This window comes from Halictus rubicundus, chromosome 6, assembly GCF_050948215.1.
Source record: "Halictus rubicundus isolate RS-2024b chromosome 6, iyHalRubi1_principal, whole genome shotgun sequence".
In the NCBI taxonomy this organism is placed as follows: domain Eukaryota; kingdom Metazoa; phylum Arthropoda; class Insecta; order Hymenoptera; family Halictidae; genus Halictus; species Halictus rubicundus.
This window is the reverse complement of record NC_135154.1, coordinates 5,464,675-5,491,288: the sequence shown is the minus strand read 5'-3', so window position 1 is coordinate 5,491,288 and position 26,614 is coordinate 5,464,675. Positions and strand designations below refer to the sequence as shown.

General features: G+C 32.7%; 2 protein-coding genes across 3 annotated transcripts in view; both read right to left on the bottom strand.

Annotated features, from left to right (window-relative positions):
- The window catches only part of Rbm13 (RNA-binding motif protein 13), a 181,049-nt gene extending 163,035 nt beyond the window's left edge, over positions 1-18,014 (bottom strand). The window contains exon 1 of the mRNA XM_076789553.1: positions 18,005-18,014. The gene's annotated coding sequence lies outside the window, so the exon portion shown is untranslated. The remainder of the gene's footprint in view (positions 1-18,004) is intronic.
- The window catches only part of Dally (division abnormally delayed protein), a 308,320-nt gene that overhangs the window by 41,181 nt on the left and 240,525 nt on the right, over positions 1-26,614 (bottom strand). Inside the window, exon 6 of one of the 2 annotated variants that reach the window (XM_076789541.1) lies at positions 1,619-2,162. The exons of the other annotated variant lie outside the window; for it this stretch is intronic. Coding sequence (XP_076645656.1) covers positions 2,054-2,162 — 109 coding nt within the window. The 3' untranslated portion in view covers positions 1,619-2,053. Of the gene's footprint in view, positions 1-1,618; positions 2,163-26,614 lie in introns of those variants that run through there. 2 annotated transcript variants of the gene reach the window in all.

The following is a 26,614-nucleotide window of genomic DNA, read 5'->3' as shown; positions in this document are numbered from 1 at the left end:
AGAATATAACAAACATCTAACTATATAACGAATAATAGATCAAGGAAGGTTGAAGTGATTACAACGTATAACTTTTTCATAGAATATTATCATTGCCGTGGAGCAACCAGTAAAAAATATATAAATTTGAAAGACTAAAAAATGCAAAAATCGTATACGTAAAACAAGCATTATTACTAAAATAATGGTGATTGAGGCAGCATACAGAGAATAAAATAAAAATCTTATTTGCTCATTCAATTAAATGTTCATGCGAGTAAGGTTTATCGTTATACCCGTTATTAATCCATTTGCGACCCAACATTCTGTAAACGCAATGTTTCACTTGTCATTATCGTTTAATGAATTTACATAACCGAATTCTGTCGTACATGTTGCAATTATAAAAGCGGAGTTTGACGAATTGATTAATATATTTTTCATCATTATTTTTCATATCACCTGCATCCGAGAGTATTTTAAAATTTGCAACAATTGATGTACTAACAACGCTGTGGTAAACCAATATTGTCTCGAAATGTAGAGACTTTTTTATATAGCTTTCTTGTGCTGTGACTTTTTTATATGGCATGTAACATTGTATTGCAATTTTTATTAAATTTTATTAAAATTTGGTTATTATGTATACGGTAATTTATGTATGGTTATATATTTTGATTTACAAAACGTATCGATCGAAATATTTTTTTGGTAGCATTCACAATGTTTCTTGTACACATTCGTAACTAATAAACAATTACAGTGGATGATCAAATTATTAGAACCACTTGCATAAGTACACGATTGTACATTGAAATAATCAATTGTTGAATGGAAGCCTAGATACACTGAATTCTTTTAATTTTTGTGTAAAGTATTGATGTTTGCAAATTACAAGTGTACATTTACCAACGTTATTCATCACATGTATATATCTGTTACTTATAATAATATGAAAATATTATATACACAAAAGTTGCACAATAGAGAGGAGGAAATATTGTGATGTAAACACTTTTTATATGCGCGGAGGCGTTTCGGAGATTTCAAGGTCACCTTGACTTCTTCTCTGACATCAGTTCGAGCACCTACTAGCTTCCAGGTAGTAGGACCGTATTGAAAATTATTTCGATAATATCTCGTTAACTATTACGTCTAGGACGTATGAAGCTCAATATATTTTTACACAGAATTTGATACTCTATCGATACGAAGGATATGTCTTTCCATTTAAAGATATCAAGATGAACTTCAAATCTCCGAAACGCCTTCGCGTACATGAAAAGTGTTTACATCACAATATTTTCTCCCATGTACCATGCAACTTTTGTATATATAATTTTTTCATATTATTACAAGTAACGGAAATATTTAAGGTGGACAAAGTTATTTCCACACCTTGTATGTATGTTTATTGTATATGAAAATTGTTTTATTTTATTGGTTGGAACTTAATGGTTTAATCATCTAATACCACTTGAAAAGTCAGTAACAATACATAAAAGAAAGATATAAAGAAGTTCCCCGTCATTAACCGTTCAATATTATTTCGCATATTAAGTACATAATACGCGTGAAGGGAAGAAATTCCATGATCGAACACAGAGGAAGAGCTAGAAGACAGTATGGTATGCGAACGTGTGCAAAAAGATGGGGAAGAAATAATGAAGACACGCGTTAACAGTATATAACGATTATTAATGTGGTACATAGATGTAATTGAACGACAAGATATAACTAACAAAACATAATCTCGAACGGAATCCCGATAAAATGCCGAGCATTTCAAAAAATCACCACCTGTTCGCCAGACTATCTGGAAGAGACGAACTAGTCCGGGAGACTCGGAAAGCTGGACTGGACAGCATTGTATAAATCGCAGACGATTACGGCGCAGACAGGAATGCTGTTCGCGTGCCATAGAGCTCGAGAAGCTCGGAACCGACGTCTAGTATCTCACGGTAGAAATCTAAATGAGATTCGATCCGTCCAGGAAGTCCCGAGCTTCCATGATTCAATCCTCGTAGCCAATCGAGGGAAAAGTGAAACCGCCTTTCTCGCCCTCCACGGTAATTCAATTCGATCTTCCGCGGGGCCATCTTCCTTTCTTCTTCTCCCTTCCACTGTTTCCCATTCCCCTTCGCTCCTTAGATCCACGGGGTGGAGCATTCAAAACGGGAGACCTAAATATTCCCGTTATTTATGGTCGTGCAAAAAAACTTCGGTCAATATTATAGGGGGAATTCAAATGAATTCAGGGTAATCGGCAATCGGTGGTACACTCGAAAAGGGGGTGAGTCGAAAATGTGGAATAAAATTTTTACATACGAGATATTGCTTTGGAGTCAAGTTCGCGTGCTTAGCATTTGTAAGTAGAATCTGTAGGTCGTGAACAGACGCGTCAAACGATTCCTCATAGCACGCACTGTTCGCCAAGTTTTCAAACAATGCCTCAAATGAAGAAATTTTATTCTAGATTTTTGACTTACTTTTTATGCAGAATTACCCTCTTTTCCGTTAGCGATCATAGTGTATAAAATTATACACGTCTTTGAAATATTTATTTTGGATTGACTATTTTATATTACAAAGTGACTGTTTTATATTACTCTTTAAAAATGTAAAGAATATATTTATTCAGGCTCCTAATAATTTTTATTACACAATATATGGTTGAAAAAATTAATTCTCCACAAACTCAATAATTGTAGATTGAAAAATTCATTTTGGCGGGTCCGGTAATTCTCGTGTCAAGAATTTTAAGTATTCGCCTAAATAAATGAAACAATCAGAAGATACATATTTATTTAACATGTCCTCTTGAAAGTTGGGCACCTAATGTCGGGCACATTCAAAATTTGTGACTAGGATATCTAATTATTCGAACATTCAGAAACCTACACATAAGCATATAATCTCAGTCTAGGCAACTTCAAAATCGAATCCAATTTTTACAATTACTCTATAAATTATAAATACAGTTTATTTAGCAGCAGCATCTGACAAAACGGTTTAGTTTCGAATAGCTTTTAAGGCCTGTGCTCGTTTTATTGTTTTGTATTTTTTATTGCGAGACTCAGTAGTTTTATTAGATTCTTTACTCTCCTATTAATTTTTCGTCATTATCACAGGTTAAATATTTTGATGTCCTTTTTTTAAATAGAATGCCAGTGTTCAACGTTAAGTGCTGTCTAGACACCCCCTTACTATTTTGACTTCTCGATCTATAAAATCGAGTCAGACTCGTGACAAAGACTTTAAATAATATCTACTAAATATATAGGGTAAGGGATCCAATTACTGTGGGGGTGCCAATTACTCTGGCTATATTAATTATACGTATTTTTAAAGCATAATGAAAATCTGTTAACATATATGTTATGTATCTATTTTTTTATATTCATTATGTTTTAACGATAAGTATAATTAATATAGGCACAGTAATTGGCACCCCAACAGTAATTTGGTCCCTTACCCTACGTTATTCGTTTTTGTTTAACTGAAATCCAATTCTACTCCTCTGTTATTGATATTTAACCATTAATGTAAATATGAAATACATATAACCGTATGAACAATCTATGCTTTTTTTCTTTTCTTCTAGGAAATTATAAATTTTTCCTTTATAATCCTTGCATTACATAAAGATTAATATTACTTTTTTGTATGACATAAAATTTTAAACAAATCGTATATAGTTTTACAAAAGTGATATGTAAGAGTTAGCTGAACACAATACGACAGTTGAAGTTGCTATTCAAAATTGCGTTCTTCAGGTTCCGATACGAAGATTTATTTGTCATTAACCGCAGAACGTTCAATTTCACTGAATCAATTAAGCCATCCTGCAGTTTTGTCTCCTTTTCAATTAAAAATTAATTATGGTGCCCATTAAATATTTCATGGTTGTTTTATTAGTAGTAATGGTAGTTATACATATAGATTAAGACCAAGGTTATCGAAAATATGTTGTGATGTCCTTGAATACCTTTTCTCGTATAAAAAGTATCATTGGAAGAAATACGAGAGATTGTTATAAAGAAATCGGGATCAATTTTCTTTGCGTACCTTACTTATAATGTATTCTGTCACGCAAGGGTTTTTACGTTTCAAAATTAAGTTAAATTAAGTTATTAAATTTTTACTTTTTAATTACTTTTAAATTAGTTTCTCTTCAACCGTTTCATGATATTATTTATAACTCCTGGAAGACCGATTACTCGAGGAGCCGTTTATCAGAACAAATTTTCTCCCTATTAGTTCAGATAATCGATGTTCCACTGTATCTCGTAAATTCAGTTCAATCAACGCCTAATTCAGCCCACGCGTCGTACTTCTGATCTATATTAAAGTTTATAGTCGTGGGGTCCAATGACATACGTTTTTCTTAGAACAGTTCTGTTAAACGAGCAGCCATTTGTTCGCTCTATACTATTTTCTAATCATTGGAAGCTACGTATGTTACTTCCAGTATACAGAGTGATTCACGTAACTTGCACACCCCAAATAACTTTTGAAACATGCATCTAATGAAAAATTGTTTAATACAAAAGTTACATAGTTCCAAGAGGAGCAAATGATGGCGTATTATTTTTTCTTGTGTGTGCAGCGGTTACCAAATTTTCAAGGCCAACTTTCGTATTAAACAATTTTTCATTAGATAAATAATTTAAAAGTTATTTGCAAGCAACAAATATCGAACCACTGAAAACGTTTTTGACGTACTCTGCGGTTTCCGTCATTTTCTCCGCCCATCACAGTTCTATTACATTTCGTTTCCAAATCCCCCTTTAACCCTTTATCCCCTAGGAAGAAAATTGCAGTATAATCTCCGATAAAAGATGGTTATGGGATTTATTGAGCGAATCGAAGGTACAAGGTTTCTTGCACTCCAAACGAAGACATTGCGGTCTACGTTTCAACAGCGATAAAAAGGTTGTAGAACTCGCGAGAAAGAAATGTAGACAGCCTGAAACCAAAGGAAACCGTGGAACGTGTCAAATAGTACTAAGTAAAATATTATTTCAAATAGTAAGTAGTAAATAGTCTATATTCTATATTTTATCCCAAATTACATCAAGGTAGAACCTCGAAAATAAAACATTTTATTTGTGTCTGCAATCACAGAATTTTACTTCAACAAATATCACTTTTTGTCCTGCGAGACAATTTTCTTTAAAATATACTCGACTTAACAAAACGTATTTGGAATACAAATAAAAGGAAATTAAATTTATGTTGTACATGTTATTTAAAATAATAACGCGTAGCACAACATTTAGAAAATTCGAATCTTTTTTTATGTTTTATTAGAGGGTATGTTTCATTTAATCAAATATTAGCAGTATGGAAACTATTGCCGAATTAAACGTTGGTAGCGAACGTGTTGAACTATAATAAGTAGACTATGGATTTTTATGCAAAATAAAAATTGATAACATTTACTGCATGATGCAGGAGCTACATAAACATTTATTTCTTTTCTTAATAATTTTAATGAGCTAAGAGTAATACAACAGCATTTTAAAATTCTTTAAATGTTTTTGCTGATTTCATTTGAACTGCTCATTCCTGCCATAAGTGAATAAAATACGCAATAATAAGTTATAGTCTCGGTTAAAATGTTGCTTCTTATTGAAATGTCATTTTATCTGAACCGTTCAGTATCTAATAATTCAAAGGGTGTTTGAAATATCTTTCTATAAATTCTACTCCGCGCTGGTGTCAGATAATACAGATGCAGGTATCAGGAATATGTTGGGGAATGTGCGTGACAAGCAACGAGGATGTATGCACGAATATTTATACGAATATATAAAGGAAAACTGTTGGTATGTGATGCAGAAGAGGAATCTGTTTCTGCTTCGTGTACTTTCCTGTCCAAACAGGTATTTCTGTTCCATTGTATTTTCTGAATTCTGCCTTTCTGCCACAAAACTAATTTCTCTGGCTTGCGTTTTTGGTGTCAAGATAAGAAGATTCTGTGTATAAAGGAACGATTAAATTATTGAATATAAACACGAAACAAAATTTAGTCGTTCATTTAATATCTAAAGGAAATAGATTAAAGCAACGATTGTGAGAAGTTTCCAGCACTTTGCTGGATTTTATAGATAATTTAAAACATTTTTGAAAATTATTAAAGAAGATTTTACAAACGATTGTTTAATTCTACTAATATTTTGGGAATTTTGCCGTCTGAAAAGAAAATTTAAAATCATATAACAGGGATGATAAGCGATAATAGTTTATAATAGAAATATATTTATGATGGCTTATTATATAGATTATACAGATAATATCATTTAGTTTAGTTATATTAGTTTAGTTATATTAATTTATTTTTTAGTTTAGTTATATTAACTTATTTTTTAGTTTAGTTATATTAACTGATCTATTTAAAAGTCTTAGGAATCAGCATGAACATAGCATGAGATCATAACTACAAAGAAAATGATAATGAAAATAAATGAAGTACGGTTGAATCTGTACAAGTCAAATGTATTTGCCACAACTATTCTGATGGTCAATTACTAGTTGCAAGACAATCTTGTTGCTCAATATGAATAAATGACTATTTGATTTGTCTATTCATCCCTGTCTTAATCGTATGCATTGATCAGCTGGACGGTATCATTAGGGATGTCTCAATTGAACACGTAGTATGAAATGTTCCTTATTTATGTAGTCACGGAATGCTTCCTTGAAACTAAACGAAAGTAGACTTAAGAGAAAAGCGAGTGGTTTATGGAATGTTTGAAATCAACAAGAGATAATTATTTCTGTTATGTTTTTTCAAAATTTCATGGTTGAATTAATTTAAAATACCAACGTTATGATGATTCTAGAAAAATTAAGTACCTAGGATCTAGTTATTCTAGAAATTTAGTATCTAGGATCTAGATTAATGAGAAATGGATATTATATTTTATTCAGAATACAATAGAATTCTTAACGATACCGAAATTAAGAAATTTTTCTTTGTTAAATTTGTCAATAAAAATCTATATTTGCGTATACCTACAACCGCAATGAATGACAATTTATTTATGTTACTTTATTTTAGTTGATCTTGCTTAAAAGTTAAGCAACTTTAAAGTTTGTAAGACAAATATTTTACATACTTACTACTTAAAATATATAAGGATATAGCGATACATACACTTCCGATAAAATAATGTTTTTGTAGTAAAAGACATAGACATGTACACAAAATAGTTAGTGAATAAAAGTATGTTTAGGAAAGCAAAATTTGTTATAATGTAAGGAACCATAACATTTGACAAAGCAAAATTTACATATAAAAAAGTGGTAAAATACGTCCTTTGAAACTTTTGTCGTCTAGATGTTTAGATGATTCCTGCATGGAATAAAATTAAAGCAAAACAATACAATTTAAAGATAAAGCTTCAGTATTTCTGATATCCTTTAAATAAAATACATTTTTGAATTTTAAAATTAATTAATAGTAATTAATAAATAAAATACAATTTTAAAATACAATTTTACTTATGTAATTTAAAGTAAAATGGATTATTTACAATTCCCCATTTGAAATAATATTTTATTCAGCAAGAATTCGAAATAGACTTTCAAGACTGGAACAAGTTAAAATCCCTCTCTAAATTTTTCATCCGTCGCTGCCTTTTTAAATATGTTCGCTTCTATTACTTCCCACTACCACTTCCATTACGGAGTAACCAATTTAAATCCTTGTCTTAAGATATATGTTGCAGCTGGACTCCTGAGAGCTACTTTACCGTTAATAATTTGCTTGAAGTGAAAAGAATTCAATATTTATTGTATGTCTACGTTTTCAGCAGAGGTATACATATTGACATCAGAAAGTAGCATTTCAGTGACAATAGATTCAAGCCAATTAAATATTTCTTTTCAATGAATCTATTTATTCAAACGCGGATGATGTGATTATTTTTGTTACGTTTTGGCAAAGAAAATGAGAAAAATAATCTGTTTTACAAGCATTTTATAATTATTGACAAACGAATTGTATATTTCAAAAATTAGTGTTACCAATCGTTACATTTTTAAATGGTATGCAAAGAAAATTCGCGTGGAGTGAAATTTCACCAATTTAAATGTGTGAAAAATATTCATTTTATTGAAATATGTACAATTTACAATTATTAAACGAAACATTATTTTGTGATAGAAAAAAATAAGCATATACTGTAAGAAAAGTGAACTTTTAACTTCAACATATAATGTTGAATTTACAACCAATGAATTTGTACAAACGATCAGTTTGAGTTTCCCAAAATATTTTGAAAAACTGGTTGTTTTAAGTCCACAAAAGCTGTGAGACCACTTCATTTTTTAACTAGATGTTAATGAAAGTGAAAATTAACAAATAAAACCCACAATCAATGCAGACTCAAAATAAAGAAGCACAAGAATAAACTTAGTAAGTTTAAAATTCTAACTGATGTTTCGAATGGTTTGCTGTCGATATCTACAAGGCGTTATAGTTATAACACGTCGTTGAATTCGTTTGAACACTAGCTACCATGTTATGAATACAATAATATAGAGTGCCATTTAAAAAAAGTATTTTGGTTTTCAAATATCCCCCACGACTTCATCCACACAAAAATCATTTATACGACAAAATGTGCCGTCTTATATCAAATAACTTTTGTAGGAGCACTTTTCTTATAGCTTCAATTCCTCATGATTAGACTGAGGATTTTATGCGTTTATAAGAAAAATGGGCAAAACAAATTTAAAACAGTATCAAAATCAGAGAAATTAAAGATTACTGTCCTATTGTTTTCCATGTATCGTGGATCCAATCATGCATCACATTCATAGTCGCCAGATGAGGGGAGGTAGCACGAATTAAGGGGAATAAGTTACCCTCTCTTTTGCTAGTACCGGCTTAGTAACGTGACACTGTGACACATGCGCGAAAGAAACGGAACGTGTCACATGACCGGGCCGTGGTGGAATAGCGCTGTACAAGGGGAAGTTAGAGTGGGGACACAAGTCTTAATCTGGCGACTATGCTTACATTGCCTCTCCGCTCGTCGCCCTTTGTTTACATTATTTTCGTGCGCGCCACTACAACGCTGGTTTTGGCCTTTGTTTACATTATTTTCGTGCGCGCCGCTACAACGCTCGTCGTGGCCTAACCTTTAACCGTCTTTATCCATTGCGAAGAGGCCTAAGCGGCGTGATAACAATGAAATGCAAAATGTTTAATAGTATTATTTACATTTAAAAAAGCAGCTATGTGATGTAAGTGCGTCAGTAAAGTTGAGCGCGCTACTTCGACAGTCAGTGACTGTACTTGGACTTTTCGACACAAATTCTCAGCAGCGCAATCACGCTGCTTGAGACTCAAACGGTTAACTATACCCACCTTCGCTTGCGTGTGGCATCCTTCATCTATGTAGACAATTTTTCTTTTGCACAACAGTTGCTACTTATCGTACGAATGAAATCGATTCCAGCAGAAAAAGTAACATCCTCAAGACTTTCGTTTGCATGGTCACAGAGTGATGTTGGGCTGACCTTAGAATCCCTCGACACCTCTGGACCCTTGGGTTTAATGACGCCAAAATAATTACAGAATATTGTTAGAATTATAACAAGGGAGAAAGATCGATGACCTGCTCTAATTTCTCAGGAAATTATTCGTTCATGTATGCAGGAGGAACCGTCGTAGCGGTGAAACGCGAATCGCTTGGCGGGAGCTGTATGCCAGTGATCAATCCTGAAATACTCTGCCGCCGACGACAATTATTAAGATAATCGGCCGGGTAGGCTATTCTTCTAAAAAATTCGAAACGACGTTGGCGGATTGCTACCGTTCTGCTCTCTCAGGAAACTCGTGTCATTAAGCTGTTTCGTCCTATTAAATTGTCCGACCGGCTTCAATTAAAAACTTACGCTGTCAATCCTGTAATCGGGCGAAAGAGTGTGCGAAATCTGTTGAATCACGACGTCGAGAACCCGGACGACAGGGTATGTGCGCTGGCGAGGCCGGATACTATACAGGTTTTTAATGGAAAACGTTCAGAAAGTGAGGATGAGTAATAGCACCGAGGACGGAAAAGTGAACAAAAACAAACGACGAAACAGACACGAGAAGAGACTCAAAAACAAGAAAACGCTGAAAGAAGCTTCCGACTGGGGCGGGGGGGGGGGGGGAAGAAGAGCTCGACGGTCGGTTTCTTTTGATTGTACACGAACAATAAAATTAATTAAGTTCATGATGATCACCGTTCAGACGCGGCGTGAAATTGATTAATTTTTGCAAGAAAATTTCAAGCGGAAAATCCGCTTTACCGGTTGTTTACTTAACGCTTCAGTTGCTTCAGTTCGTGACAAAAAGTATGTAGGCCACGACGCTAGAACTTCTGTGTTACTTATATAACAGTTTCTTTTCGAGCAATTCGATTACTTCGATTTCAACGAGGCCACGAAAAACGCAACTTGAAAAACAAAGGACACGTAGATATAAACATATAACATTTGTTAAAATTGGTTCAAACAACTTGAATTGTTTTGGAGATGGTAGAAGGATTACTTTATCAGATACTGTATACAAAAAATTATTTAAGAAATGCTAAAAGAAAGTAGAGGTCACGATTTTTAACTTTTTTTATTTGAGCCTATAATGAAAATTTAAAACATCTTTTTTGTGTACGTGCACAAGCTATTCCTTTTTCAAGGATGTGCGAATAATATATTTATAATATTTATAATCGGGTATATTTATATATTTATATTTATAATTAGGTATATTTATATATTTATCTTTATAATTAAATATTGAACTCGGTTTTCGTTTTACTGTTGTAGTATTTTTCTGTTCTATTTTGCAATTCAACGGTACCACATAAAAATTTGAATGGCTAACATAGTCCACTATTGGTTACTTTTTTATACGTTCTTTATTTCAACAAGTAACTCTTCAGTTATGTCATTTGCCAAATTGTTTAATATTATATTAAAGAAACTTAGTGCAAAAGTATAAATTACACAATAGTACTGACAAAGTTTAAAATTATTAGTGAAATTCAAAATATTCTATCAGTGTATTCATGTTAAAGAGTATTTGACCTTTTTTATGGCTATTTATTAATTGCAATAAGTGACGTAGAGATTTTCTCATAAACAAAGGAATGAAAAGAAACATATTTGAAAATTTCATGGATTTTATGGTTATTTTTATATTTTATGAATCCTAATAATACCATTTTAGAAAAGCAACATCGTGGAATAAAATTTTGCACATCCCCGATGTGTTTCTTTATATATAATTAGCTCTGTTCAATTCGAGTGGGGACAAATAAACAAAATTGGTACTCAATGGTCTGATGTACAATTATTTGCCAATTTAATGTAATTATGATTGTGATTCGCGTAAAAGGTTTTTAATAAGCACTGAAATCTGTAAGTTCAAATAAAGAAGGAGCTGCATTGCGGATGCTGCGATTTGACGTAATTGAAAGACGACCAAAAAGGATCATCAATAAATGCCGGTATGTAGGACGTTGAATGCCCCAAAAGTCTGGCAACGAGGTCAAACAAAACGGAAAACGGGGGAGAATAACACACGCAAAATAGGTTAATACGCAGTGAAATACGAAAATAAGGAGCTTGGCCATATCCTCGATGACATATTACACATTATCACGGATCTCCACCAACTACGGGTACGAATATAAGTAGCTTTCAGAAGATTGAACTAGAAATGCCATAGCAGGAATGATAAAATTACGTTGGCACGTTATGTATGGACCTAGTTGGTTTCAATTCGCAGACACTTTTCCGTTAATAACGAATGATACTTTTTGCACGCTGTCCGGATAATCTCTTTCTACGCTGTCTATTATTAATAGGAAATGACAATTTCGCGAGACAAACGGGGTCAAACTAATTGTCAGAAGAGATGAAAAAGTTATGAACTTTGACGCAGCACACAGTGTTTCGACTAATATTAATTGGCCCGATGAAATTGATAACTTAATTTCGTAAAAAACAGATGCCCGTTACATGAAGGACAGAAATGCATCAACATCTTAAACTAATATTTTATTACATTTTTTAAGGCACCTCTTATTCAAAATTAATATCAACCGATATTATTAAAATAAGTTTTGTATTTACTTTTTTATATCTTAAAATACATTTTTGTGACGGAAACTAACGGCGCACGTACGTTTAATTGTTTCAGTTAGTTCCGTCAATTATTTTTATTATTTCGGTTATGTTTGTAATATACTCTTGTTTTTTTAATTTTATGCTATACATATGTAACATTACGATTAGTACGGAAACGTTTTATACATGTTATTATTTAATCCAGTGTAAAAGATGATGAAAATTGTTCTATTATAATAAATGAAATTTTACAAATATTTTACAAATATTTTTATATTTTTAACGGCATTTAGTCATTTTTGTTTACTGAGCGTCTGTGTATCTTGCAAATATTACTACAGTATATATTCTATTTTTGTTTAAAACGTTTCAATCAAACGGAAAATTGACAAAAGAAAGGAAACTTGTATTTGTTTATTTGAATCAAGGAAAATCCTGAAGAGAAATACTAATTTCAAATAATATGAAACAGCTAAAATAAGATTTTAAGTAATCATGCAACAAATAAAAATAGAGCCAAGAAAAGTTGTATCTACTGGAAATAGTTACAAATGTTAAAGATATGCAATAAACACAGTTCATCAGAAAAATATTCGAAGAATTTTATGAAAATATGATTAACCTAGACAGATAACTTGAAGAAAACTATACATTCGCGGGAGGAAGATGTATTACCATGAATTTTCCCGTTTAAATAAAGCATTTTCCCCAGATGACAGTCGATTCAAAATTTGCGGTTCAAATAAATAACTTACAGTTTGGAGGAAGCTTAATGCCAAGTTAAGTATACAAAATAACATTCGTAAAATTAAGAAAAATGGCGTGTCAGTTACAGTTTGAGAATATACGTTGGCGGCAGGCACAGTGATTTGCGTTTTGTTGAAGGAAATGTGAATAAATGGATGTGGCTTGGTATCCTAAAAAGAGATATCATGAATGAGTTTCCACAATCGTGAAAGAATGGTTGAGAATGTTGTAAAGAATCACATCCTTTTAATGTAAATGTGCAAAATACTGAAACCAACAAACAATACGCTAAAATCTTGAAAATTGTCTGAGGAGAAAGATAAGAGTATTTAAACGTTGTAAATAAAAAATATTTGTGTGAGTTTTAATGTGTTAACTGCTTATTTTATGTATGTCTTCATAATATTATACTTTTATTATTACTTAATGAAGTTTAATGTCTTTAAATTACATTCCATGACAACAGAATTAACATATTTCTATAATAATCTCCTACACGGTTTATTCGTATTTAGTGGGCAAATGAGCAAGAGAAAACCACCGAAGAACTATAAGTGCAAGTCACTATACATAGCTACGTATTCACTTGCCGCAGAACATGTTTGAACTTCAAAACTTGTACCTATTAGACTTTCCGTAGTTCTAAACAAACTGCGTAATCTTTTCATTCCTCATAATGTTTTGTCAGTGTCCCCTGAGGTGCTATAAACAGTTGGTGTCTTTTTTTATCGTCGAAAACAGGTATTCATTGTTAAAAAGTTATTTAGTGCTTTGCAGGAAGTAATTTGATAAATATTTTCTGTTGTATTTTACACTAAACCTACCACGGTCAAAATGACCGGTTTTCTGAAATTACTTAATTTGCCTTCTTTATTTAAGCACCATATTATAATGACAATCGTACAAAGTTTAAGTAAATTCAATCTTCTCCCTTTTATAAGACGTTTCACTTTTATAAGTTTTGTGTTTGGTAGGTTTAGAGTTAAATTTAATTTTTTGTTTAATTTTTAATTTGTTTTAATCTTTAAATCTTATTCTTTATATTCCATAACACCGATTGTGCCGGTTTATAGTTTACAAAAACATTATTTTATAATGCCCAAAATTCGTGAACTTACCCCTTCAGAGAATACCAAAATTGGGTAAAGCAATTTATTCAATAAAACTAAAATTGAGAATTCAAGATTTCTGGTGTTAATTAATTTTTCAATTCTCTTACATTTAACAGACCATAAGCAAATTTAGCACGCTCTATCTATTGCAGCAGAAATGAATTTTTAAATCTTGAGAAATCATTTCGTCACCCAAATATGGGTGACTTGGCAGCCAACGTGTTAAACATGACCGTGGATAGGTGCTAACATGAGGCTACTTTTCACTGGGAGTCCTAAACAATTTACAATTTATAGAAAGCACGTTTACAAGAGAGGGATATGTGAATCAAATTAAAAAAAATGAACATCAAAGACTCATTTATTTTACAACAAGACAACCATCCTAACCACGCCAATAAAACTGTAAGAAAAGCTTTCAATTCCATGCCGTTTTCTGCCGTGGTCAGTCGAAGTGGAGACCTTAACCCAATCGGACATTTATGGGACCATTCGGATAGCCTATAACAATAAAATCTTGCTCCAAAGTGCATTATCAAAAGCGTGGTCCGAAATAGATCAAATACAATTCACAAATTAGTTGAAAATGCGCCAAAAGGATTCCAGGAAGTTGTAATTTGCTCTGAATTATTTATAAAAACAAGTATATTTGACTGTCTTTCCCTAGACGCATCCTTGTTGGCAAGGACTGCGTTGGTGTGACCGAAACTGTGTCACCATGTTGTACCTAGCTTCACCATGATCATTCTATTACTCAAAAACCGCATTTTCCTAGATTCGCCGAACCAATACGTCGCGCGTCATAACTAGACAACGGATCTTCATGCAAAATAAAAATTTTCTACCTGAATTACTACAAACTAGAGTAAAATAGAAATTTATTTTTTTTTCTGAATATATTTAATAGATTGAAAATAATATAATTATATTTTTAAATTCTAATGTATTAAGTTACACATACTTATTTTTATCACAAATGCATAAAATCCACTGTCTAGTTATAAATTTCAGTGAACCTTTTGTACAATCAAATTGGTAATTCCAATTCTCTTGTGTTCACTAAGAAGTCAGAAGAAATCAACGCCATTAACCCTTAAGTGGTACCATATTTACGCAGACTACGAAGTGTTATTCTATGGCTCTTCCAAAATTCCGCAAACATTTATTAAAATAGATTTCAGCATGTCATTTAAAAGTGAAAGCTCCCAATATTTCAAAGAAGTTACAGAAACTTCATATTTGCAGTTATTGTGTAATACAGTAGCAAAAATTAGTGTACAGAAATTTTTTTGGGGTCAGACCCGAAAATACCAATGCAGGGTTAAACTCCGTAGTAAGTTCCAACTTTCTCGTCGTCCTGAATTTCGTCTTCTTTCAAAACCTTCAAAATACTTTGCTCGTACGATCAATACAGATGACGTATTGGTTTGTACGAGGGGCAGGCGAAAAGTTAGATTTACTCGCTACGAACTTTTTGTGTATTAAAGACATCTCAATGAAATTCGATGGAAACAATGTTTAATGCCCCTACTCTGAAGTTGTACCAATTGATTGTTATCGCAAGTCAGATTTTCCAATGAAGGGCCAGAAAAACTGATGCTATATAGAAAAGTAGTTGATATTTTGTATCACGAGATAAATAAACAATGGATCTTAAAAATTAAATACTTCATTATTCTTAATGCGAGTGAAACTGATTTTACGACTGACCCTAGCAGCTAATAAAAGTCTTGCGCAATTGATCATAGAATTTTTATTTTGCCTTATTTTTCGAATTTCCCATTTTGCAAGCGAAAAGATTCATTTTTGCCGACATACTTTCTGCGGCGAGCGCACATACGGAAGAGGCACCGTGCATCGATTTCTAATTTCTAATATAAAACTTCGTAGGTTTCGTTAATTCGCGAAGTAATTCCGGCTAATGTACCGACCGAGAGCTCCTCGTTGAGGACAGCCCGAGTAATATCAAAGTTTTTCTGAGTGCTGAAGCAGGGAGATCCCTCGACCGTAACATAAAACGCAATTGATAGAAGTAGAGTGTGCGATGGTAGTGGAAGGAGGGACGAAGACGTCGGACGAGCGAAAAATAGCATAGAGAATGTTGCGACATGGTGACCTCGTAGCCGAGACGTTTGGCCATGTTCGCGGCAAACGCATCAGCCCCCCTCGCTACATCTCTTTCAGTTCCGTTGCTCTCCTCTGTTCCTCTTTGCCTCCGGTACACGTACAACTTCCTGCACGTATACAAGTGTAGAAACAACACCGAGAGAAAAGTGGGCGACATCGTGGCGCCCATTTGCTCCCGTTGCGTTGCCAGACTCTTTGGCGGTTCGGCGTCTCACAGGCTACTCCGATTCTCTCCATCCTCTCTTATTCTCTTCGCTGTCATAGCATTCTCCCCCTCCCCCCTTTGGCGCTTCCCTCGCCCCTTTTCTTCCGCTTACTCCTATCGTGTCGCTCCACAAACTCTGAATCGCCGCATTTCGACTCCCTGCCTCTCCTAGATTTGCCGCCCACGCGTCCCTGTCCGAGGTGTTCATCGAGCTAAGGGCCTTCGAAATTTCAAACTTTAACCCTCGAACGACGAACGCTTTTCACGATTTCGTAAGAACCACAGCTACAACCACAGCCTGTTAATTTGTTAATTTTTATTTAGCAGATGACATAAATAATATTTCTTGCACTTATATCGTTTCACACATATACGTTTCAAACCAAATTAATAGAAAAATAAGCATCAATGGAGAGAAAAGTTTGACATAACATTATTATAATTAGACTCCGGAACTTTATGCAAAATAAAAAGTTATATTTTTCACTAATAATTTTAATTTAGTGAAAATAGTATATTAATACTTTCGAAGTCTTTTAATATTTTCACTGTTTCAAAATGCGACTTCTCATTTTTGTCATAAGTGCATAAAATTCGAGTTGTACTCAAAAGGTTAACGAAAAAGAAACTGGTACAGTAAGATCTATCCTAATGTTCAGTAAAGGTACTATTAACACATAATTATATCAAAATTAACTTATTTTAAAGAACTAGTTTCGACTACCACATATGGGTGGGCAACATAATAAATACTGTGAATCAGTTCAATGTGTATGTAAATGTTGTCAATGTGTAGTTCCTTTCTAGAGAATAATGAAACTTTCTATTTCTGTTATAATGATTGGATGTTTATGAAAGATTTTTATTCTTTGGAGAAAATTATTTTCACAAAATCAATTGGAACGTCATATTTTCGGAGATATATTTCAGATGTTGTTGTAATGTTTATGTTCTAATTTGTACATTTGGCGTTACATCAACTTGTTGGCTACTGGCGACCACAAACAATTCCTTCTTTGCATATGTACTGCATAACTTAAGATTATATTTATACGCCTGACTATTGCACGTATAACACCTAATTATACGCTTCTCCAAGATTTTTAATATCCTTTATCCTATATGCGAGCATCTTTATTTTGAGTTAGACATTTTTAGTATAATGCGTGTGCTATTAGCCGGAATATATGTGCGATTATCATGATTTTGTATTGTCATAAAAAAACTTAAATTACTATTACATTAATTACATAATGAATTTTATGTAATTATGACAAAAATCAGTAAGTGAAATACAAAACTATAAAGATATTTAAGAATTTAAGTAACTTTAATTTAATATTGCAATATTATTCTTGACTCATCAAAAGTATTGAACAAAAAAATATATTTTCATCTACCTTCTGTTTTTTTACCTATTGGTTTAGAAAATTTTTATTTTGAATAAAGCTTTGCAATTTAGTTGTAAGACATAGCTTGAAAAATTGAAAGATAAAACTTTTTAAGAATAAACATTTTCGTATCTATTCTAACTAATAGTAAATTACTGAGACCTTCCTTTCATCTGATTCCCGATTCAAGATACTGTTGCGCTTGACTAAACGGAAATACGAAATCGTAGATTACTACACAACATTAAACGACTCAATTTAATGATCTGCATTAATCGCAGGTCGTTAAAAATTAAAAGGCTGCGTCAAAGTATGTCCGTATGACCCCAGTACTTCCGTCTTTTATTGTAGATGGGTTCGTAGCTTATGCTCCCAACAAAAAATTTTCTTTGTCGAGGGTGAAATATTGTACTCTGTTCTCCGCATTTCTCGCGTTCCTCTCTATACTTGGCTGACAGCTTCCTGTACCGAATTTGCACACGTTTGATATTCATGCTTGTCACTCGTGACGTCCGGATCGCTGTTCTCTTAAATAACATTCGCACGTTGTGCCTCAATTTACGTGAAAAAAAAACATTTTCTTTTGTAGAATATACGTTACGCTCAACGAAACGAGTCTCGAAGCGGAACAGTAGACACAGAACTGTACAAATTTTTGAACTTTCCATGTGATACATATATGATGATTCTTTTCCGTGAGAAAGAAGAGTCCTGTTTTTTATTTGAATAATATTTACTTTTCGGTATACATAGAAGTTACATATAGCATTACAGTAAGGAACAAAACTACATACTAAAAGTGGGAAAATTGCCATTTTTCTCTTTCACTTTTAATCGTTTATAACTCGTAAACGAAGTAACCAATATCTATGAAATGTTCAGCATGGATATAATTTATTCGAGTCAATAGAATACATTTTTTAAATTTTCAATACAGGCTCAGATAAAAAAGCTGAAAAAACCAACTTCAAATTTTTTTCAAAAATTTTTTACACCTCGTCTAATAAACTAATCCTTCTAACTTCTCAAAAAACACTAAAGTTATTTGGACTGATTTGAAAAAGTTATGCTATTTCAAATAGAGTGTAATCAGTTTTGCTCCTTACTGTATATATTCCCCTTAATAAGTTACTCTAATTACTTTCGTTTCTTATTCTGCTGTCGTAGGATAAAAGTTTAATATTAATAAATTCTCTTTCAAGAAGACGGGAGTTATTGAAGCTGCATACAACGCAAATGATGAAAAAGTAGGAACCTTTTAATCATTATGTTATGCAATTTTAGAAATATAATAAGGTAATATTGATTAGAGAAAGGTAGAAAAATATTGTTTTCCTTTCTTTTGGAGCACCATTGTCGTTTTAATGTATAACAATGTATAATATATGACAATGACATTTAAAATATTTCACATTTGATAAAAATCGGAAACTAATGAAAAATTGTAACACATTTAAAAAACTAAAAGTGACAATAAAATTAACATGAATAAGAATTGTTCGAACTTTGAATACTGTATGCTATAATGACTACTACATATTATAATGAAAGTGAAAGCTGGCGTAAGTATTATAAAAATTTTCGAAAGAAGTTGTTAATGTTAGGGTTAAAGTATAAGTTAATGTTAAAGTATAAATGAAAAGCGGATTAATTTAGTAAATATTCATAATAGCACAGTTTGTCCTCGAGGGAAGATATTAAATCAAGATTCAAATGTATATGTATATTGAACCAATAAATAAGAAACGCTGCTTGGTATAATAATTCAAAGCTCAACCGTCTCGTAAACATGGTTGCCACCTCACTTGTATTGGATATTTTTTAACAAAAATATAGTACTTTGTAGATAAAAGTGTGACGCAACTTATGGACTGAATGTTTCTTCAATATTACCATTTGTTGGAATAAAAAAAATTCTCAAAGTCAAGCTCACATTTCGACCTCCTAGGTCCCCCCTTTAAAATGAATTCAAATTTATTTTTGTACTGTTATTTTTATGCATATTACCACAGGTTAATTCTTGGATCCGCTATACATCGAATTATGATTGCGCTGAATACGTTATAAGTCCTACGAGTTTCGATTAAAGACGTACTGGAAATTGCAAATTCTCATCCTGGTTCGGCGAAACTGGAGGAACTATCGAGAAACACTCGTTTGAAAGCCGGGAGTCCAGTCACGGGATGCAAATCTCTTCGGTCTCATCCTCTTTGCACTTTTGATGCAACTTATTTGTACCTGTTGTGTGTACCAAACGCGATTCCATCTCAACACGAAATTATGTACCGTTTGTTTCGAAAAGAAGATCGAGGGAAAATAGGAAAGAGAAAAACGGAGAGGGAAATTGCGACTGGAGTGAACGAACAAAGCGGAAAACTGTGTACGTGATATGAAATCATTCCCCGACAATGTTTAGGTCATTGACGATTATACTACATACATATTGCGAACCAATTCGCTTTCTTGCCAATCGTTTCTGATCCCGAACAGCTTATTGATACCAATTAGCCTCAGAAGTGAGAAGAATAAAATCTATCAGATCATTCCTTGCCAAATTGGTATTTCCATTAATACTGACGTAATGCTCGGGCACAAAAAACTGCCTAGGTTAAATAACAAAATATAAAAATTTTCTGTAAATATCTATTTCAGATTTACTTTCTCTGAGTAACTATGTAAATATTTGTCTAATTTTAAAAATAAAGGAAAATTTCGAAAGTAAGCACATTTATAGATAGGTATTACAAACCCATTAAATGACGCTCAGAAGTATTATAATATTAGGAAGGTATTAAAAAGGTACGTGGGTACATTTTTTAATTTTACAAAATAATAATTGTAATAATTGGCTTTCCGCTTTCTAAATACTGAATTAAAATAAATTCATATAAACGTTAGTTCTTTCATTTTAAAAAATTGATGCCATTTAGTGTAATGCAAAATTATCTATATTATTAGCAAAATTATTATAATAATGTTTTAGTAAGATTAATCTAATCTGTAATTACTATACAGCAAAAGAGGAAAAAATTCAGAATTATTTATTCGATAAAAATATATTGACATTTAGAGTTTGTTGTATCATTGAATTAACTGCATTAAATTATTTTATAAAAAGAATGCCTCTACTACTGCTAAGAGATTTTATCTACATAGCACGTTGTATATAGGATTTGTATTGTATTAATTGTCGCTGCGCAATTACCCGACAAAGTGGTCAATGAATATTTGATAGCCTAATTTACATATTAATGTAATTATTTGTAACGTTTAACTGCCTGGATGAATCTGAATATTTATGGAGAATAATTGGGATTTAATATATTATTTATAACTATATTGCGGATTATGTATGAATTTGTGATAATAGTTTGGTGCTTATGAAAAGACACATTCTAAAACGAATTGTTAATCGCATGTGGCATTTTCCAAATATCAGTTTATAATCAAAATAATTTTGACATCATCTTTTAGTGGAACAAAATTGCATTTCCTTTGTTTTTCTAGTTATTTCTTTATTTTGTTGTTTTTACCAAGAATATAGCCCGATAAGTCATTATAGATAGCAGATAATTTTGTTGAAATTTCAATGTAAAATCAACATTTCTTCCACATTTTTAGCGCTTTTAATTGTGTTCGAGGTATGACTTTCAGCCTAAAAATCATAAAAAATACATTGAATGAGGAATATAATAGAAACTATATATTAATAAAAACAAATTTTTCTTTCATTTATAATTCGGATATATGAACCATAAATATCTGCATTTGCTTACGTTGGCAAGTAACAATTTGTAGCATTGCTGTTCCTAATAGTTAGTTACCACTTTGGAATGACTTCTGTAATCGAAAAACTGCTCTCAGAGGAGACAATTTATGCAATCGAGTCAGCTGGATATTCAGTTACGACTTTAAGTGAAACTTCCAGGTGTCTTATTTTATTTGCGTCTCGTTTGTATAATTTGATGTGCTCAATTATCTAAACGAATGCGAACAAAAATTAAGTAAATAATATTGTGTTAAAATTCGCACGGGAAACGTATCAAAAATTATATATATTGCACCAGAATAGTAAATAATTTTGTTAAGCGAATAAATAGGAATCAAAAAACACTGATGCTTGGGAAATTCTTTCTGACATTTATACTTACTATACGATATAAGCCATTCTTGTCTTTGTATGCTTCCGTTGCAGTTATATGTACAGACGTCATCGATGACATACAGTCGGATGTTACCATTGTCAATGCGTAGAATGTATAATCCACAACAAACACTAATATTGTTATATTTATGTTTTACTTTCACTGAAATATTTTCGAGCTACTGTGGATGTTTTATCTTCTATAGAAAATACATTTCTGTATACACATATTTTCCGTCCACTTTGAACTGTACCTACTGTTTTGAATTACTTCTCAAATCGTAAGACTATAATAATAATAATAATAATAATATATACTTTATTTCAGCCTCACGTCGAAGAAATTGGACTTGGTTTACATAAACCTAATCAGTACAATTCTAGCTTAACCTTTCATTCTTCCATTCACTCACTCATCACTCTAATTCCCATTCTTTGTTTTCTATATCTACTATCTAATATAATACGCTGTTCTTCATAAGAGAATACTTATACACAATACGTTATCAAAAATACGAAAAATTAAATTGTGATTGGTTTTCATTATACAAGATTCATTATTCAGTAATCTCATAAAGATTACGATGAAAATATATTTATTGTAATTCATTTCTAATTGCCTTGTATTTATTGTAGCAACACATTTTAAGAAACAATACAAGCATGCTTCTGATAAGGCAATAGAAGACCTGGGCAAATTTTATTTGTAATGAAAATAAGAAATAACTACTTGAAACCATTTATTTCGCACCGTCATTTGCAATACTGTTATTTGAAAATAATAATGATTTATTTGAAATACGAAATTTCAAATAGTATATTATTTCCAGATATCTTTACTTTAAGTTTGTAAAATAATATGCAACAAAGGGTGTCAGTATAAACTGCACTCAAACCCGATAATACGGTTAGCTGATATAATTTTCAAGAACAGTTTCACAAATTATCTGAAATAATAATTTAAAATAATTATAAAATATAATGACATGTTATTTGAAATAATATTTCAAGTAATGTTATTTCAAAAGGGGTCGCAAGCATGGAAGTAATTGTAAAATAAAATAACATGATATTTGAAATAATATTTCAAATAATGTCATTTCAGAAGCGCCCAATTCATAAAAATGAAGAATTTCACGTATGCATTTAGCTTTATTGGCAAAGGGCAATTTTATCAATGGCTCAGAAATAGCAGAAACTTGGAAAGTCGTAACTCTGGGAAAATGGTGATCCACCAAACCGACGAAGATTGACAGGAGAGCCAATTACATTTCGTGGTTGCATAGCGTGGGCTACAAATGTAAATGCGGGGTGAGCGGCACGCGCTACCTCAATCCTTTTCCGCCCCTAACTCCTTCCTGACGCTTAGGTCAATTGTAATATCACTCTAGATTAAGTGTACATGTTTTAACTTTCTGCTCCCATTACTGATCGATTGACCGTACTACGATTCGCGAATAGGCTACACATTTATGATCGTGTTAAGGAACAGTTATAGGATAAAGTGTGTTCGAGACTAGAGGAAAACTAGAGGACTTTTTAAAATAGAACCTGGAAAAACAAAAGAAATAATAGACCATTATGCTTATACAGTGGACACGATACGATTCCTAATGAAAAAGTAAAAAAAAATAATAGTATAATATTTTTCTTTCCAGGCTTAGTCTTCGAAAAACTTAAGTTTTAAAATCCACTATAAGACCTTAATCCCATCAATTTATATGGTACACAAATCATTTATACAAGTACCATTTAGTACAAAAATCATTTATACCACATTTTTAAATACTTTTTTTTATAGCTTCAATCCCTTGCCACGTATTGGACTATTTTCGTTTGAATGTGAAACCCTGTAGAAACATTTACATATTTTTCTGTATATTTATATTTATGTACAATTTTAAACTTTAATAAACGTCAATGTTTTTATCTGATGTAACTTTCAAAGCTATTGCCTTTTCATGTTCTTCCTCGTTTTCAATGAAATGCATTCTAATTGCCATAGTTTGTTGATAACTCAAAGTATTAGCTAATTTGAATTTCATATGGAAATGTCAGTAAACGTTCTTAGCTTTGAAGTATTGGGTTCGAACGAAAGTTCGTAGCTTTTTTAAATTAAAATTCCGAGATACAATTAAGATATTTATTCATAGATTTATTTAATAACATATTTTCCATTCTGTACTATTACTTTTCACCATTTCTGAAATAACATCATACCTTAATTTCATCTTTGAATTTTCCAACTTAATATCTCACTCGAAGATTGCAGTGAGTTAATTTTAAGTTTTCGTTCAATAAGTCAAACTGACGTCTAACTAAGTTCATCGTGAAATATGATGATATTTCATTTGATCTAAATCCAGAGTAGAGTGTCAAACATTTATTGGATTGCTGGTTTCGGCTTTTATTGGATAAAACCCATACACTGGTTTCTGTAATATATGTAGGGTGACTCGCCTTAATACGGAATACGTGCTTAATGTGAAATACTACGGCATTAGAAAATCCTGACATTACTATCTGTTGGTGGTGGGTGCAATCGGTTACGCTTGTGATTTGTACATTGTAGAATAGATGCAACACTGCATAGCTATGAATATACAGGGTGCGTCGGAAATCGTAGTACAAGCGGACAGGGGCTGATTCTACACGTGAAAATAAATCGAAAGAAAGGAATAACATTTTTTTTTTGTTTGACGCCTTGTTTTCGAAAACATCGAATTTAAAGATCCGTCAGGCTTGCGTGCTTTAGTATACATGCACGTATATGCAGGAAGTAGAATTGGTCGGGGATGATCAGACGCGTCAGCACGCCTATTCGCTGTATTTCCTAGCTCGATTTTCTCCAAAACAAAAAGCTTCGGATGAAAAACTGTTATATCGAAATTTTACCATATTACAAGATTTATGAGTCGAAGGTGGGAAATAGGGGCCACGGTAAAATACTAAATATTGTCCAAATAGTTATTGTACATAAAATGTCACTACAGTGAATAGTCGATGTATGTCAACAATAGCATTTGAGGCCTCTCGAGTTTCGTGGTCCCTCACGGGGTATACCCCGCGGTAGTGGGGATAATTCCGCGACGATTATCATCCAGGCCTTGGCGACATATATTTAAGTTTTTAAGTTTTCATAAAACCATTATAAACAGTTAATACATATGAAAAGAAGTATTCCAGTATATTAGGACCATACCCATATATGTAAACCCATGTATTGTTGTGCATACTGAGCACCGTTGTATTGTTTTATACGCAATTACGAACCGGAAACAGTAAACAGCTATTTCCAACCATTCACATTTCTGTTACTATACCAACTTGTACACAGTAGTTTGCGGTAGCCATCAAGGGAAGACTGACTGTCGTTACAACAAACGACTTTCCTGAAAACTCCTTCAAGCTATGACTTTAACTCGGTTATACATGCGGTTGTTTAGTATAGGGTTGTATAGTGTGTCATCGTAGAACGGTTTTACTTATTGGTCTCCGACGCGGTGTAGACCCTTCGCGTAGCTTATATTACGAGGGAATATATTCAAGTAACACAAGCCAATTTTATCAAGCTTATGTGAGAGATGGTTTTTAAAAAAATATTCGACGCGTATATTTTTTTATCGGCCATCGCCCACATTGGAATGAAAAACATGTTTCACGAGAGATTTCGAAAACTAGAAGGTAGAGGATAGTCAAATTTTTCGTTAAATTGTGAGACTTTGATGGGAAATTTGGTCACAGAAGAAAATTTCGAAAAAAAAAACTATGCCATGCCGTATCTATGATTTCGGAATCAAAATATGAAGACACGTTTATGGATTTTTTGTTATTTAATAATAATCGTTGAACTCATAATACTATCCCATCTTGTACGAAGGGAAGTATTCGAGCTTGTTTTATAGATGACAACATAATTTTTTACAATATTTTGAATTATAATACTGTGTTAGATGTCATTAATTGTTTTTTTCAGTAGCTGTAGTTGGTGTCCCAGGTATTAGTGGTGACAGGGTATATACTAATCACCGTAAAGGATGTCTAATATTTTTCTAAGTAGTACCCCTCACATAAATGTCATCAAAATCGGCCCGTGTAACTTGACTATGTTCCCTTTGCTAGTTGTAAGGTTACTATCCTTCAGGTGATCAGTTTCGGATGCTCCGCGTTTCGATCTACTTTCTAACACTCGCACGTTAGAGGCTGTTAAGCCTCGTTGACAGGCCCTCTTGCGGCGCAGTACTCTACGCCGTAGTCTGCGGAGTGCGCATTGCCCAGAGATGACAGAGTTGGCTGGGCACACGGGCACGAGAGGTGTACTTCGTCCGTTCCGCTTGACCCCACCTTTGACACTTTCGTAGTCCCGTGCGCTCTCTTCGTCACGCAATCCGATTTGTAGACACGATCGTTTCAGCCATCCACGAAAATACGTGTCACAGGGGATGGAGCTATTGGTCTCTAAATATTGATAGTGCTATTAAATGCCTATCAGCTCCACGCTTCTCTTTGCCTAACCAACGCGTTATCTCTGCATAATATAGTAGTGCACAATCACATAAATGACCACAGCTGGGACCGATTGCGAATTGTCAATGTTTCCACTCAAACGGTAATCCATTTTCTTGAATACATTTGTGTGTGAGAAGTGCATAACCAAATATCAAATACGGATCAAGTAGAATTTTAGTGTTTGCATTAAAAAAAAAGTTATCATAATTTAAATATTTCGGCATTTTCTGCAACACGGTGACTTTAATTGCTAATAATTAATCAGATA